Consider the following 18,446-nt stretch of genomic DNA (forward strand, 5'->3'; position numbering starts at 1 on the left):
CCTTTTTGTTAACTTCCCTCTTTTATATGTTTTTCTCTCTCTTTCTAAGAAGACTTTGACCTCTCTCTCTGAATATGAACAAGAGTGGGTAAAAGGAAGGAGAACTCATTGGCTATATCTTACATTCATAAAGGGCCATAAGTTTAACCTTGTCTTGAAATGGTGTTCTTTTTTTAAAAAAAATATTTAATTAATTAATTTATTTGACAGAGAGAGAGAGAGAGAGAGACAGCCAGTGAGAGAGGGAACACAAGCAGGGGGAGTGGGAGAGGAAGAAGCAGGCTCCCAGCACGGAGCATGGAGCCCGATACGGGGCTCGATCCCAGGACCCTGGGATCATGACCTGAGCCGAAGGCAGACGCTTAACGAGCCACCCAGGTGCCCCTGAAATGGTGTTCTATAAATTACCACTGATACACAGACAGGATTGAAAGCTGAATACATTCATCACTCAACTTTAATTTTCTTAATTGTTAACATTGAAAATATGTTTTACTTCTCTGGTGAAGTTTTGGAATTCCTTCATTTTGGAACTTCCATCCCCAAAAAGAAGTAGCCCCAGCCCCTTTGAAGCTCTGTGAGACCCTAGTGAAAAGCTATTTTCAATACTTTCATTTACAAAAGGCACCTGACAGTGTAGACACCATGTCTCCACATACACTTGTCACTTTGACTTCATGCCTAGCCCTTCATCATCTCACTTGTGGTTCTGCACTTCTGATCACATCTAGCTGTCCCTCTGCTTTGCTCTTTGGGGCATGGAAAGTACTTGGGGGTGAAAAGATGAGCAGAAGAGGGGTATGGGAAGAAAAGGAGTGAAGGTAGTGCAGTGTTTGTCTAGTAGTGCCCATTTTCATCCCAGAGCCTGGAACTGTGAGACCTTTGTTTTTCTTTTTCTTTCTTTCTCTTTCTTTCTTTCTTTCTTTCTTTCTTTCTTTCTTTCTTTCTTTCTTTCTTTCCTTCTTTCTTTCTTTCTTTCTTTCTCTTTCTTTCTTTTCTTTTTTTTTTTTTAACAATTGTTTCTCAGAAGAGACTTCCTTTAGAACATGATGCCGAAGTACCCTGCTAATGTGAACTTATTTTTTCTTTAGTACTTTCTGCTCAGGTTCCCAGTAAATTCTTCCAGGCTGAATTGTCTTTTTCTCCTTTTACGCTCAGTAGTGAAGACTGGAGGGAAGATTTGGATAGTACAGAATACAGAAGTTAAGTTCTAAAAGTTTGCTTTAGTTTTAGTGTTTCCATCATATGCTCTGTTATAATTTCCGACATCTGATATATCACTCTTTGAATATACCAAGATTTTGCATTTCTTGTAATACTGACAGAGATGTGTGTATTTATACTTCAGTGTCTCTTTGGCCCACTTTTAGCAGTGGCAACTTACAAGAGACTTGGAGTATGAGGGAGAAGAAATAATTTCCTAACCTAGCAGTTTGAGAATGAGTAAGAACACTTAAGAGTGACCAAGGGATTTTATGGACAATCAGTCAGGGATACTAGACTAAATCACTTTCACTCCCACCACGGTGGGGACTCATGTCAAACCCAGTGTGATCAAATCAGATAACAAAGGCAGGTCCCCCAAGAAAGTCCGATATTATGATGTTGTCTCATATGTATTTTCCTCTGACTTTTGGTTGGCCACCCATCATTACCTAAGGGAGGCATAGGAGAGGTGGGCATAGGATATAAAACAAACGAATGTATGAAACCTGAGCTCAAGCTAACAAAGTCTTATAATGGCAATGAATCTTTTAAGAACGATTTTCCATCAAGCTGTCTTCAGAGAAGCAGTTACAAAGTTGCTGTTATTATGTGCTGCCACCCGGTGTCCATTTTGTAGAATGCAAAGAGTTTTCTGCCTGGCGGATGGCTGTGTTGTTTTTTGGGGTTTGGGGGGATTTCCCCCGTCCCACCTCCACAACAGGGGGTTTGTTTTAGGAAAGTTTTGTCAAGTGTCTCACTTGGATAAAATGGCCCACCAATTGCATACATGTAAATAGTTGTCATTCAAATTTAGTTCCTCCCCCTCCTAATTGTAGTAAGCCCCTTTTCCCATCTTCAGCGTGATTTGGATTTTTTTGCCAAAAGAAAAATAATATAAACACTGCATTTCTTGAGCCACAATCTGTTTCTTGCATTGAATCGCTCGTACCAATAGCAATCCCTCACCTGATTGTCATCCATAGTTTGTGGGGAGACTGTCCACCTATTCCTAACACCTCTGAGGCACTAAGGTGGAATATTTCCTGAGCTTCCTTAGCCCTAAATCTATCCAATAGTTTGTGTTTTTCCCCCTCCATGTGGAAGAATAGGAAAAAAAAAATCTCTGTACAGTTTAGATAATGAGGTGAGGCATTAATTGGCCCCCACCAATGGATAAATTTACCTACTAGCCATCATGGGAAGGTAGGGAAGAAAGGGCCTGTAACATCCCAAGTCAGGCAAGAAGTGGCTCGGCTCCAAGGAGAAGGACGTTTAAGTGCTTGTTTGACAAAAGTTCTTTATCTCCCTTTCTCAGAGCCTATGATGAGGCTCTGCATAGACATGCTCGACATGACTCAGGGAGAGCTGCACGCCCCCTGCTCTGGAGACAAGATACAGCCGAGTGAATGTGCTCATCAGGGTCCAGGAGAGTTGGCTTGACTCCCATATTTATGAGTTCGCTGCCCTTGGGCAGGATGTGGACTCACTAAACTTCGGTTTGCTCTTCTGTAATATGAGGTATTACCCACCTGCCAGTGCCGTGTGCTTTGTGTTTATTGCCTGTGTCCCCCTGAGTTAAAGGGAAACTCTTTGAGGTCTCTCCTATTTGCCTGTATGTATTCAGTCCTCGGAATTGTGACTGTTGTGTGGTAGATGCTCCATAGATACCGGTGACTGACTTTGCGTTTTAACTACTTGACACGTCCAAAATACCAGGTGTAATCCCTAGCACGGAGTGGGGACCAAAGCATGCATAATAGCTCATCTTACCGACACACGTCTGAGAGGTCAGAAAGACCTCAGGAGACAGCTCAGGATTGTCAGTAGAATTATAAATTAGAAGCAAATATACTAAACCAGAAGCAGTAGATAGTTGTTTTTTATAATGCTAAGAATGACATATCAAAACACTAGGGAACTAAGAACGGAAAAGAGAAATATAGGAGATTCGTGCTTTTGTGGTACTTGTTAGTGAGTAACAGTAACCACAGAGCAGGAAAAATCTAGAGATGAGACCCCCCTGAAATGTGAGAGTCCTTATAAACTTTTGCTCAAAAACCTGTAATGAGCACCTACTAAATGTCAGATACTATTTCAGAAGTGGAAAAGCTTGAGAGGTCAGGGATGATGTCCATCTCTTTGGGGGAGGTAGGGGATTAGATGGACTTTTTCTCCGTTCTGAAAACCGCTTCATCCTTGAGAGGTTTATTTTAAAAGTCTCATCAGAAACTGTGAAACTTACCTGTTTTGGCTAAGCCCTGAAAGTTCGCAGGAGTCACTCGCTTCCCGAGTTGTCTTCAACATACCGGACAGTAGTCACCTATTAAGGATTTGGGTGCAGAGAGAAAGCATTAAAGGTTCAAGTCAGGGCAAAACCTTGCCACCCGACCCCTTTCACAACTCTCTCCAGAGCTGACAATGTCATCCAAGTGGCTCCTGTGTTACAATAAGGAGCTGAGGAAGCTCTTGCACGGGTATCCTGAGAACTACAGGCAGCACATGCCAAACCCATCAGATGGGGAATGAACCAGACAGATATTGTCACAAAAATGGTCGAATGCCCAGAGTACCTCATTCAGAGAGTCAGGTTCCGACTTAAGTCATAGGTTAAAAGTTGTTCCCCTGATGTGAATTCTCAGCCACTCCTAGACTACAGACTTTTGACTCACTTCCTGGTTGTATGATCGTCACTGACTGCAGATGAGTCCGACCAGAATAATTCCCCAGCAGAGCAGGAAAGAGACAGAGGTACCATCATTAGGAGCGCACCCCTGCTTCCAGCTTCTTCTGAGGAGTTGAATGGTCCTTTGCATGACTCCTTTAAATCCGTGCAACTTCTAAAGGAAGTGGAGTTTGGGAGTGGTGGGCCTTTGCTCTGCTCTTTCAATTAGCATCAGGTAAGATAGTTTATAAGGAAGCCTACATGGCTTCTGCCTTGTCACAGGCTATGCACACTGGCTTTTATAATGTGAGCATTTCAACCAAAACCATGGTGAAATCTGACATTGACATTCTCCTTAGCAAAGATAGTAACGCTCAATCCTTAAAAAAAAGACAGCATAAATTAGTGACCGGATTCTAGGCTTTAGAGTCAGTGAAACTGGGTTTGACTCTAAATCTAACTGGCCTTATTAAGTAAGTTACCTCAACTCTGTGCACCTCATTTTCTGTATTGTAAATGGACATACTAGTATCTTCGTTATATTTTTTGTGGAACTAAATCGAACTTTAGTAGGTACTCAAAATAATTTATGTTTATTTTTAAAGAGAATGAAAAAAAACTGAAATGAAATTAGGGCATCTAAAAAGTTGACAACAGTATTTCTTCTTCTTTTTGAAATAAAATTATTTTAAGCAAATTGGAAAAATCTTCACTTTTATTCTAACACTATAGAGACGTTGTTATTCATAAATTCAAAATGAAATAACACTGTATGTAAAGTGTCAGAGCAATTCATATTACTAAGTCTCCAAGGCCTGTAGTTCTTACCCTCTTTGACTTGTTCATCACATTCACCTACGAGGGAACATTTCATAGCAGTTCAAAGTTCTAACAAAGAACCATGAGATAATTCAATTTCATGCAACTTCATTTCTAACCAGTTCCAGTTCCAAGTTTAGGGAAGAGAAGGGTAATGCCAACACGTTCTGTAAACGATCAACATCTGAAACAGATTCAAATCAGAACCATTTATCCAGGGCTCACTATAGACTGGAAGCAAATAAGGTATAGTATCTCCCTGCCAGGAGATGAAAAATATAGTGGGAAATATAACAGGCAGGTTAAATATGGGTTCCATCAGTCTGAGGGTGTTCCATATTCCCTGATCACATACTGTCAAAATAAGGGGTAGAGATAAATGATGCCCAGTGTAGACCAGCAGTCCTTCCAATGTTTTTCTTTTTTCTATCTGGGGTCAGCTAATATTATGACCTGCATAGAGACAAGGCTATGGCTGCCCCAATTTATTTCGCTGCTCCTGGTGCCTAAAAGGACAAGAGGGCTCTAGGGGAAAAGAGGGTGAAGGTCTATATGGCTTTCTGTGTTGGCGTTGTTTTTTTCACCTTTTTCATTGTTTGATAGAAAAAGTGACTCTTTGTTTGAAGACAATTGGGTTCAAGAACATAATGTTCATATTTGCATGTTGGAATTCACATATTGTTTGTTTTGTTTCTGTTTATCGTGTTGGGTTTTTTTTTTTTAGCACAATGGTGCATGGTTAAGAAAGCTTCAGGCACGTAAGAGCAATCTAATCTTGTTGTAAATATCAACTTTACTGAATCAAAACTGTCCTTTCAATCAAACCTCTGAATTCTAAGAAGCAAGTGGAAATAACTACACAGGGATCTTCAATGGTCATTTTAAATACGTTTTTGGGTAGGTTTTTATTGACCTGAAGAAAGTCTTTCTTGTAAACTTTTTTTCCTACCACTTTTATAAAATGAATTCAGTTATTTTGAAGTGAGTGTTAAACCAAAGCCAACTGCAGCAGTATGATATAACGGATAGAAAAGTACATTAATCTCTTTAATGTTTTACCATCTACAAAAGGACATTCTTTACAACACATATATACACATATAATTGCTGAAGTAATACGTTCAATGCAAGAAATTTGATAAACACCAAGAAATAGAAAGGAAAATCAAAAGTTGTAATTTTATCACCTGATTTAACTATTGTTATACCCAGCTCTTTTTCCCCATGCCTAAAGTCCAGTTGTTGACTCAGTGAATATGTGTGTAGTGCCTCCTCTGTGCTAGGCACCTGGGCATACTTCTGTAAGCACGAAATGCTTTTTATCATTTTGAGGGTATTTTAGGATGGGGAGAGATAGAGGTGAAATATACAAAAATTATTTTTTTAATTTATCATAAGTCCTGTGTAAGGAAGTCACAGATGGCATTTTAGGACATAATATTTGAACTGCTGATGAATGAGAGTTAATCATCAGAAAGGGCTCAGATGGGAGAATACAGTCTTAGGCAAATGAACAGGACAGGGTTGTAAACTACATATTGTATTATGGACTTCATTAAAATCTACCCATATCAGCATTTTTTCATAGCATAGCGTTTATTATTTCATTATAGGAATCTATTAGATGTAATTTATACAAATAAACTTTTGAAATATATTTTAGGTCCACAATGAAGAAATAACAGTTCACTTCATTCTTGTGCCCACAGCCTTAACAACTTATGAGATGACTAATTTAGGATAAACTTAAATTCATAGGAATGGACTCATTTAGTCAAAAGACAAACACGTTTTAAAAGATTTTTTTTTAAAAAGCTTATTGCCAAATTCACTCCAGGAAGATGTGCTCGTGTACTTTCCCACCAAAATCGTATGGGAGAATTCATTTTTTTCACCCTTTCAGTCACCCTTGGTATTATTCCTTCTAATTCCTGACAATTTGATTGGCAAAGATGGAAAAATCATTTCACTGTTTTGATTGGCATTTCTTTGATTTCTAGTGAGATTCAATATTAAAATAATATTTTGGGGCTGCCTAGGTCGCTCAGTTGGTTAAGCGCCAATTGTTGATTTTGTCTCAGGTCATGATCTCAGCGTTGTGAGGTTGAGCCCCATGTAGGGCTCCTCACTGGGTGTGGAGCCTGCTTAAGATCTTCTTAAGATTCTCTCTCCCTCTCCCTCTGCTCTCAAAAAAAAAAAAAAAAAGATTGAACTAGGCAATGATACATTAGCTGGTTAGTTTTTCAGATTCTGAAATATACTGAAATAATGAAGAGAAGTAACAATGAAGGGAGGGTTCAGATTTCTGTTTTTACTTTGCTATTTTTGGCTTGTCGTGGAAACACTCTCAAGTAGGGGACATGGCTACACGAAAATTGGAGTTTTAGTACTTGAAAAAGATTTTGTGAGGATCTCCAAGTGAGAAATGTTTACTATAAATGCCATGATTTTTAAAAATTACAGAATGTCTTTATTATTACCCAAATTCCATACCACCTATAGATTTTAATAAAGAAAAGACTTTTATGAAGACTACTTAAAAATACAGTCTCTACTCCTTCCAAATGTTGCTGATACAATATCTTTGAATGATTTCTTCAAGTGATAATGCTTTTTTTTTTTCTCTTCTCTTTTCCTAAGGAAAAACTGGTCTACTTCCTGGATTGTTCTTTCTAGTCGAAAACTCGAATTTTACAAAGAATCTAAGCAGCAGGCTCTGTCTAACATGGTAGGTAGTTCTGCTTCTACTATTGTCATCTTCACAGAAATAGTATTGAATTAAAAGTTTGGTTTCATCAGAAATCACACTCAAGCGTCCAAGCTACCAACGACTGAAAGCAGATGGAGGAAATGACTCAATAAACTTTTAATCAGATGAAGGAAAAATAGAACTTAGTGTCTGTTTTATTAAGTGGTGCATTTGGAGAATAATCACAAAATGAGATGAATGGTGAGCAGCTATCTAGTAATGTGAAGGTAACACTTTAAATTAAGGTGCCATTTATAAATGCTTTATTCTTATTTATGAAATGATCGCTAAATGCAGCTACTTGCTCAAATAATGTATTATAAAGTATGTTATAAAATGCATTAGTAATAAATGCTTAACGGATGAGACTATGGGAAGCTGTTTTAAAGAATATTATAAGATGTAAATCCTATTAAACCATGTATGTACATCTTTAATACATGAATTTAAGTTGTTATCTTGCATGCTATAAAGTGCTTCATACATTAATAAATAATAATAAACTGTTTATAAATGGCACCTTAATATAGGGTGTTACCAATGAGGAAACACTCTAAGTTAACAAAGTGATTTTTTATCTTAGTCTAACTGCGACATTCACTAAATCCAGCTAACTTTCTGAATATTTCTGACTCCGTCTAATGGAACTAATACAATTTCTGTATCCTGTAGTTATTACATAAAGTGAAGTTTGTAGGGTTTCTCTATTGTACCTGGAGGAGGACCTTACATATGCCTACAGAGATTTGACAGTGTTAGTAAGTAGGAGCATATCCGAGCTAGTTACGGGGGCAGTTCAAGCTCAAACCCTTGCTGCCCAAGCACCAGAGCTGCCACTCGATGAAGGAGACAGTGGGCAGGCAGCATGTCTGACAGCCTCCTGATTAGGAAGGACGCCGGGCAGGAACCAACCTGCCATACCCCATCGGCCTGATGGGCGGCAGGGAAAGGGGTCGCCTGGCAGGAGTTAACCACAATGAACTAATTTGTATTTGGCAGGTAATAAAACGATGGAAAGTTCTTTGCTTTCCAGCCACTAGTCCTGTTTGCTATGTAATCCTCTTTAAATAGGAAATAGAAAATCATTTGCTAGGAGATGTTTGTTTGTTTGTTTTTAAATAGAAGAACAAAAGGTAGCATTTGGCTTGTTCCTGATAATTGCAATAGTCTTTATCCCCAAGTGGCTTGCTGATTTTGGAATCTCGGTGTTGTCCAATCTGTAAACTAATTATAAATAAATTAAAAATACATCTCAATCCTTTGTATTTTTAATTTAAACGGCCTCAGAAATTTGTTCTAGCCTTTTGTTTTGTTTTTATTTGGGGGCTACAGTAAGGTTGAGATAATCTTTTTAAGAAAAATAAAGTACCCCTAAGGGCCAGGCACAAAACAACTCCCATCCACTCCGGGGTCCTTTGTCTTCCTTTTGAATGAGTTCTAAAGGGGGAGGCAGGAAAAGGAGGAAAAGTCGCTTGCCTCGCAAGTTTGGCTGCTGAGAAATGATCTTCCTCCCGCTGGGTGAGAAGGACTCCACCGGAGCAGCATTTATGTGAATGTTCTGGGAGAATGGGAGAGATCAGATTCCAAATTAAAGCATTTGCTTTATTTTTATTTTATTATTTTAATCTCCTTGTCCCAGGACCGGGAGATATAATTATCAGCTGCTTAATGTTATACAGGTGAAAGAAAGCTCCTTTTTTCAATTGGAGGCAAACCTTTCAAGTCCGCTCACTAATTGCCTGCCTCCAGTTCAACCTTCCCAGTTGTAAATTGACAATAGATTTTACTTTTAGAAGAAATTCGTTAACGTTTTTTGGCAGTCCCTATTTATGACTCCTGGCCCCATTTTCAATGCTCTTCTGGTTTCTCCCAGGCACTCATCTTCAAAGTGAATTCAGGGCAGGAACTAACTGCGTTTTGTGGTAAATGGGGAAGAGAATTACAGATTCCTGTTTGTACTGCATGAATTGTCGTGCTAGTCAACTTCTTGGATACATTTCTAACCAAGTATTAAAGGCCTAGTGGGATAGCCCACATTTACCAATTCCAGTCTCAGAGAAACGATACGATGATTGCCAGGCCTTGATTAAAGATGCTGTGGTTTTATTTTGAAAGAGATTTATGCTCAAGTTTCTGAATTTCCCTTGCACCCCCTTACACATGTCCTGGTATTGTTCATTGTGCTTCTGGGAAAAAGTCTGTCCTTTCCTCCAAGGGGTCAGTAGAAACTGACTGAGTAGTACAAAATGTGCTTTAAAGAGTAAATGGCATTTTAATCTTTATAGGAATGATCTTTGAATGTTAATGCAGTGGTAAGACAAAGCAGCAAAGTAGCTAGGAGCTGGGCTTTGAAGTTCAACCACAGGGGACCTCATGCCAGTTTTGCTGCATAGGAGCTGACAAAGTTATTCAACTTCTTTGAGCTTCAGAATCCTCATCTGTAAAATGGGGATACTGATATCTGCCAAGAGAATCAATCGAGAGTGAAATTAGTTAATAAAAGAAAAAATAAATAGTAGCCATATATTAATGATTATAGTCTAATATACTCTATCGAAATATAGAAATATATTCTATAGTATGTAATACAGGGCATAATATAGTTATAACATATTTTTACAGCATATTAGTTTTGTACTTGAACTGATGCAGACATATGTAGAGGAGAAAATACATCGATTGAAGGAACACCATCATATATGGTCTCCAAAAAGAGAACTGTGTATCCATAGGCAGCATAAATGTTGGGTCTAAGCACTGAATAATTCTGAAAGTGAAGCCATCGCTCTAGATGTTATCTCTTGCATAACCATATACATTTTCCTGGGCCCTCATCTTCCTCCCCTGGCTCTTACCCTGTGACTTTCACATTTAATATAGCAGGTCACCAGATGTGCCTGATCCCGCATTCCATGTTTGACCATTTTTCTTTCTCACTGAAATTCTTTCAGTTTGTAGACAAGTCTGATTTCTATCAAATGCAGCCCCCTCCTGGAAATAGACACCGGTGTGTGTAATGAGAGATTCATAGGTTTTGGCTTCTCAGTGACCTCCTGTTCAAGGAAAAAGAGGACTGACTCATTGTCTTTGCTTGTTTGTTTGCTTGTTTTTAGTAAGAACATTCAAGAGTAACCTACCACTTCCTACCACTGTCACTTTCTAACAGAAAGGGCGTCATAAACTATCCCAATCCCAAATCTAGCTAGGATAAAACCTCAGAATGCAACACGGTAGTCTTTAGCAAAATGGGAAACTATCCCCCTTTTATGTCTAAATACCTTGTCTCTGTTTTGTTCACTTCATCTTGGACCAGAGAGAGTTTGGTCAAGACTGGCCGGCCCTCCTGTGTAAAGGAGCCTTTGAAAACCATTGGTGTCACTACACCCAGATTTCCTGGATTATGAGGGAAAGGATGACGCTCATGTTGTCATCGTTTTTTACATACTCCAATTTGTAACGTACTTTAAATGTTTAAAATGTGGTCATTGAAAAATAGTGCAGAAACCATTTTTAGTAGAATGTACAGTAGATATGTGTATTTTAAAAGTTATTAATCAAACTCCTACATAACCACCACCTAAATCAATACTCGGTCAGCCTTCTAGAAGCCTCACGCCCTGCCATTCATCCCTGTACCATCCAGTTTCTTCCCTTGCCACAGAGTTCGATGCATTTTAGTCATTATTTTATAAACTTCCATTTTTTCCCCACCTGTATCTCTAGCCCTTAAGAAATCTAGCTTACTTTGCTTAGTTTTGAATTTATATAAATGGAAACACAGTGTATGCTTCTTTTGTTTTTTGCCTCTTTCTCTAAATATGTCATGCTTTTTCTTTTCATTTTTTTTTCTTCCATACATTTTTTTTTTCTTTGCACTGGTTTAAGTGGTGCCTTTTGTTTCTATTTTGTTAGTGGCTTGCTTAGGATTACAGCGTTGATAACTTATCAAAGCCTAAAGCTAAGCAAACCCTTTACCCTCTTCCAAAATATTACCTTAGAATATTTTTAATCCATGTATCCTCTTCTGACATAGATGCTATTATTGTGTGATATTTTAATTCTTTCTTCTTCTTTTTTTTAAACACCACCAGACAGGTTTTTGTTTGTTTGTTTGTTTTGTTTTTTTAATAGAGTTGTATTGGTTTGATATTTGCTATGTTCTTTGCCATTTACTTCTTCCTTCATTTTCTAGGAAGATCTTTTTCTTTTGTTTGAAGTATATTCTGAGAAATTCCTGTAGTAAAGGTCTTACAGTAACAACCTATCTCAGTGTCTGCTTGTTTCAAATGTCTCTATTTCTCCCTCATTCTGGAAATATATATATTCTCTCCGGATATAGAATTTTGAGTTGGCAGTTACTTTCTTTCAGCACATCAAAAATGTTATTCCACTATTTTCTGTCATAGATTGTTATGATCAAGAAGCTACCTTAGTTTAACTGCTGTTATCTGGCTGCTCATAATATAGTTATCATTCACTTTGTTTTTCCACAGTTTTATTCCTCCTGCCAGGATTGCCTTGAAATTGTTTATAACTGTCACTAATATATTTTAGAAAATTATCTTATTATTATCTTATTATTTTGCTATTATCTTTTCAAATGAAACTTCTTTTATATTTTCTTTTATTTTTTTCTAAGCCTCTAGTTAAACCTACATTGTCTTCTCACTCTATTCTCCACATTTTACATTCTTTTTAAAATCTTTTTTGTCTTTCTGAACTGCATTCCAAACCATTTCTCTTGATTTATCTTCTAATTCTTTAATTCAATCTCCCTTTGTGGTAAACGTCTTCATTTCAATTATTGTGATTTTCATTTCTAGAAAATTTTTTTAAATTTATATGTCATTTGTGATAGTTGCCTCTTCAGATATTTTCCAGACTCCCTTCTACTTCATTAAAATTAGAAGCCCATGGTTGTTTTATATTCTGTGTGTTGTGACATAACATCTGAAGTCTGCATCAGTTTGTTTCTGCTGCTTCTCTTTTGCTTTGTTTCCTTGTGTGTCTGGTTATTTTTGACTGCATGCTAATCATTTATTCCTGGGATAAACGTGTCCTACTCCAGAATATTTAGCATTTTTCTTGGAGGGTCTGGGACAGTCCAGTGATTGATTAGCCCCATCTAAGTTAACAGTTTAAAACTCTTAAATTTTGTATACATAATAGGAGAGTATACAACTTCTCAGACAGAATTTTTCTTCAGTTTTCCTTTTTTTCCCCTTCTTTCACATTGCTCATCTACAAAGGCAGTTTTCTTTATAATCCCTTGAGTTAGAGAAAGGGAGCAAGTTTAACATTGGTTCTCCTTTATTCTTTCATAAGACCTCAGGCAGCAGCCTTTCCATTATTCTGTGAAGTCAATTGACCAAAGTTCAACCATATAGTATAAAAAAATGCCCTCAGGCAGAGAGCACTTATGTTGATTTGATATTCAGCTTTCTTCTCTGGGTTCAGATTCCCATTTCCCAAAAATATTTACCCTAGCAGCTCCCACTATCTTATAGGCTTTCAATATTTTTAAGGTAATTTTAAAAAGAAGTATTTTATCCAGCATTTTTCATTGTTTTCAGTGAAGAGTTGAAACTAAATAGCATAGTTTCTCATTTACAATCTACCTCACTTTCATTTAAATATGCATTTGGTTAATCAAGTTTGTGCTATTTATATAAGCCTTGGTAGGAAAAGACTTCATAAGAATATGTATTGAAATCCTACAATGAACAGCTTGCTCATTAGGGCTACATATAAGGCATAGAGATATAATCAAGATATAGTCTTTGCTTTATAGCATCTTTGCCAAAAAATAGGGTGAGATGAAATAAGAAACATAAAAGAGTTTTTCTGAGATTTAAAGGAGGGAGAGCTCACATCTGTGAAAGATTTGAATTGGGCCTTGAAGGATGGTTATAATTTCAATATGTGGAGATTTGTGGGCAGGGAATTCCAGTGAATTAAAAAATATGAACGATGACATGAAACTGAGAATGGGCAAGGTCTGTGTGCTAAAAAGAGAAATGAGGTTTTTTTCTTTTCTTTCTTTCTTTCTTTCTTTTTTTTTTTTTTTTTTTTTGGTTGGAAGATAAGATTTAAAAAAAAGCGGGGGGGCTTGAGAAGAATACCAAGCATGGAGATTTGCTACCAGGGGCAAATCTTTAAAAAGGCGTGCCAATATTCTCCAGATATCTTCACCCTAGAATAATCTATCATCGCTGTTCTTTTAATAAATACATACTGAACAGAAGTATGACCCAGGTGTTACGTATCTTCAAAGGACAAGGCCTATCATGGAAAAAGGCAAGAGAGGAAGTTGATTCTTCGAGAATCATGGCTTCATCTCATTTAGTCCAAGAGGAAAAAGCTTTGCCTCGAAAGGCATCTACATTATATTTGCTTTATCTGTTTAAAGAAGCCCCATAAAAACAAGAGCTGTCAGTTTGGCTTCTCCTCTGAGGTTGCGTGTCTCAGGTACACTTGTCTATTTTAGTGTCAGTGAAGTATTTCAATCAGCTCCAGCACTTCAAGTACAGTCTGCCTCCGAGCACCTGCTGTGCTTTGTGATTTTAAAGCTTCTGCTTGATATGGACTGGAACCCTACTCTAGCCATGGGATGTGACAAATATGCATTCTTGGTTTAAAAAAAAAAAAGATTGCATTATGGGAGAGAAGCTTTGTAATTTAGAGCCCTCATATTTATTGATTCTACAAAGAATTAACAACTCCTAACAGGTGTCTCACAATGTGTTTTTAAACCCTAGAGGTACCAGATGAATAATATACAATCCCTGCTCTTAAGGTGCTTATCTTCTGATAGAGGAGATAGAATCATATGTAGGTTTATTATAACAATACAAGACTTAAGCGATTATATATGGTGGGGAACCATCGATCTAGCTACTGGTAATTCTTTCCCAGGGAAACTCTTTTCCAAGTGATGCTCAGCCTGTATATCTCTCCATTTGTTCATTCTGCAAAATCACTGAGCATCCTTGTGTTTAAGCCGCTATGCTAGGTGTTATGAAACATACAAAAATGAATCCGACTCCGATCTTTCCCTTGAGGGTCTAGAAACAAATACGAAGTATGCCCATAAATCGAGTAATTGTAGTGAAAAAGTGGATATTGATAGTTGCTCCAAAATGGCATGAAGAGAGGCATGAGTTAGTTTTATAGTATCTCAGGAAAGAGAGATTGGCTTCCAACTGGAAAAGATTCTAAATATATCTGTCGAGGAAGTGACAGTTGAGGATGTTTTGAAGGATGAATTGGATTTTGAGACAGAAATGGGGTGAAAGGGACATTTTATGTAGAAATAAGGGAGTAGCTGATAATAAAATGTAGGAAATTGATTCTTGTATTTATTATACAGATATGTATTGAAATCTTGCCCTGCCCCATGCACTATGTGCTAATCATTGTTCTTGAAAATGATTCTTGGAAGTTCCCTAAGGCCTAGGGTGAATGTGCCTTCATCCAGACTATTTTGCATTTCTTCTATGAGTTGCCTGGATGCACCTAGCAGTGAAAGATTGCCTCAAGATAAGTTGAGGAACAGGAAGCACTCCAGTTTGTTTGGAAAGTCCATGTGGAACCAGCTTAGGAAAGACCTTGAACAGGATTGTGAACAGAGATAATTTCATTCTGTAAGCACCCTCGAGCTCTTTGCAACCAATACTATCTTTAAATTAAGGCAGATTCAGAGTTTACAGAGACAGTTTTGAGGAATTAAGATATATATATTTTTTCTACTTTTAACACAAAGAAGAAAGGACTTATTAAATGAGTTGGGAGATATGTTCTAAAAATCTGGTGAAACAGAGGAAAGCCATTAGGCCTGTGCTCTTATTGACAAAGAAAATGGCAAAACGGCTAAGTTGTCATCGGTATGGCCTAATGCACTTAACGAATCACAGGGCATCCTCTCACTCAGAAAATACTTTAATATTCTCACATGTCCTTGACCATTCGCAGTATGGTCCTCTCTAAAGAAGTCCTAGTGCAAGGAAAGCAGGCGGAGCAATTCATCTGAGAGAACTGTGAATATCCCATCCCAAGAACATGGGCTTATCAGCACATCAGTGAGCCCCAGTAGCAAACCAGGATTATTTTCATGTGATTCCAGAATATATGTTTTGTGTCATACCTACTAAAATAAACACACTGTGGAAAGTTTATTTGCGGTTTAAGAAATTTCTCTTGTCTCCACATCCATCAAAATTCAGACCAAGTGGACCTTACTCTCATCAGTCAGCTGTTTCTGTTATATTTATCCCTCAATGCTCACAAATCCTAGTTAACATAAACCTAGTCTGACATAAATTCGAAAGCCTTATAAACATTTTAGGCAATATTTCTCCCCTAAAATTGTATGGTTCTGAAACCAGTATGTTCAGTATGGAGGCTACATGTTCATTATGTGTGTAACTTTTTTGGGCGGGGGCTACTTTTATTTTTTCCCCTTTGCACTGTACTGATAATTTTTTTTAAAGATTTTATTTATTCATTTGAGAGAGAGCACAAGCAGGAGGAGAGGCAGAGGGAGAGGGAGAAGCAGAGTCCCTGCTGAGCTGGGAGCCCAATGTGGGATTTGATCCCAAGACCTAGAGATCATGACCTGAGCTGAGGGCAGACGCTTAACTATCTGAGCCACCCAGGTGCCCCTGTACTGATAATTTTTATTCAGAGGCAAACACTGGCATATTGTACTTTTAATGACAGAAAACTTTTCCAAGGCATTTAATAAACTATTAACTTTTTCAAACCACTCATTCAGCCATAACCTTGAAAGCAAAAAAAGAATAACATGAAGGGCCTCATTAAAATAATTTGTTTACTTTTTTAATATTGTTTACTTCCAATGCAAATAATGAACACAAGCATTAATTAAATAATGCAATACATCTAATGCTCATTTACTGTAGTATGGCTTTAATAACAAAATGGACTTATTATGGGAGTAAAATGATGTGATTTAGCAAAAAGATGAAAATAGTTTCAATCAGAAAGCTATTCATGAATTATTGAGTATTCTGTGCAAAATGAATATGGAATTATTTTATCTTTGAAAAGTGGGTATTGAGCCCTTATTCAGATCCCTGCTCGAAAAGATCATAAACATTGGAGGGGTAAACAATAGATCTACCAAACTTAGACTAATGAAAGCATCTAAATTTCTGCTTAATATTTTAATTCTCCTAATGATAGTGCTCTGGCAAAGTCAGCATGTTAACATCGGGACAGTTTCTAGTATATAGCCACAGACTACACGATCATATGGCCTCATCAGACCTTTAAAAATCAGAAAAAAACAATAGTCTGAAATCTAGGGGGTGATGGATTGAGATAGAAAGGAAGAAAGAAAGAAAGAAAGAAAGAAAGAAAGAAAGAAAGAAAGAAAAGAAGAAGAAAGAAAGAAAGAAAGAAAGAAAGAAGGAAGGAAAGAAAGAAAGAAAAAGAAATGAATTCTACTGTTTTATTAGCATAAACATTGTAAGGAAAAATATGAAATCAAGTTGATCAATATTACTATAAATGAAGCCATGTCCTTTGGTTATAATTCTCTCAAGATTTAGCCATTAACCACAATAAATTCTGTATCTTACACAATTTTTAATAACCACAAAAATCTATGAAATTGATAGGATGCTTTATAAATGGATAATAGCTTACTGTCCAATAAACCTCACCTTAGGCTCTCTCAGAAAACTATTTTAATTATGAAGTTTGACTCTCTGTGGTTTATCATTTTGGTCAATGTAATGCATCTGATTTAGAGTTTGCATTTCTCTAAGATAAAATAGGCTTTTACTCCACAGTGCATTTTGAGATTAAATGAATATATGTATTTGGTCTTTCTTAACAGTTCACTACTGAGTTGAAATGCTCTGGGAAGTAGTATACCATATCAGGTAGAATAAGTCAGACCATCCGGGTTGAAAATCCCAGGTTCACACTTTATTTTATTTATTTATTTTTTATTTTATTTATTTATTTATTTGAGAGAGAGAGAGAAAGAAAAAAAGAGAGCACGAGCAGGGGAGGGGAGGGGGAGGGGGAGGGGCAGAGGGAGAAGCAGACTCCCCGCTGAGCAAGGAGCTCGATTCAGGGTTTGATGCTGGGCTTGATCCCAGGACTCTGGGATCACGATCTGAGCTGAAGGCAGATGTTTAACTGACTGAGCCACTCAGGCGCCCCATCAGGTTCACATTTTATTTATTCTTATAGTCCTTGGATTTTTCAACTGCAGTGTGAGGTTTATAGGAGTACCTCCCTCAGACAGTTATTGTGAGATTATGTGAGAAAACTGATATAACGTGCCTGGCACATAGCAATGATAAATACTAATTATATTTATTGAGGTTGTTGTTATTACAACATGGAGCAATAGCGTATAGTGGCTAAGAGAAAAGTCATTGGAACCGAATAGAATTGGAATCAGATGCCCCAATTGCCACTTAATGGCAGTGTACGTAAAATCCCTGTCTTCATTTTTCTTAATATAAAGACTTTGGTTAGGGGAACATATCCTGCTGTCCAAATCCAATCCAGAATTTCTGTGGAATCTCATTTCTTACTCATACCACAGTCCGAAACAGGTATTCCTAGTCAGTTTTCTGCTATACGGGGCTTCTCCCATTTTTTGGTTCTGCAAACTCCTAGTGGCATCTGAGGGAAAGGTAGAGAGAAACGACCTGCTCCTTAAAGCCATAAGCCCAGAAGTGCCTCACATCGGTCTTGCTCCCATTCCAGTGATGGCAGTGGGTAATGTGGCCACATGTTGATGCAGAGGGGGCTGGGAAAAAATGGAGTCCCTGGCTGGTGAGCTGCTTCCCTGTGACAACACACATTTTGGTGTAACGCTATTCATCTCTGCCACAAGGATCAATGATCTCAGCCCCGATTCTCCAGAGAACAAGGCCCGAATTTCGTGCCCATCCTTTATTTGGAAGGCATGAATCCATGATTTAGAGAGTGAGGCACAAAGGAAGAGAGGCAGGAAATGACGGGGGA

At 37.6% G+C, this 18,446-nt stretch overlaps 1 protein-coding gene across 1 annotated transcript in view; it reads left to right on the forward strand.

The window, feature by feature from the left end:
* The window catches only part of ARHGAP15 (Rho GTPase activating protein 15), a 597,544-nt gene that overhangs the window by 93,542 nt on the left and 485,556 nt on the right, over window positions 1-18,446 (forward strand). Inside the window, exon 5 of the mRNA XM_045782563.2 lies at window positions 7,328-7,415. Coding sequence (XP_045638519.1) covers window positions 7,328-7,415 — 88 coding nt within the window. The remainder of the gene's footprint in view (window positions 1-7,327; window positions 7,416-18,446) is intronic.

This window comes from Ursus americanus, chromosome 1, assembly GCF_024610735.1.
Source record: "Ursus americanus isolate L20-20 chromosome 1, mUrsAme1.1.p, whole genome shotgun sequence".
Lineage (NCBI taxonomy): Eukaryota > Metazoa > Chordata > Mammalia > Carnivora > Ursidae > Ursus > Ursus americanus.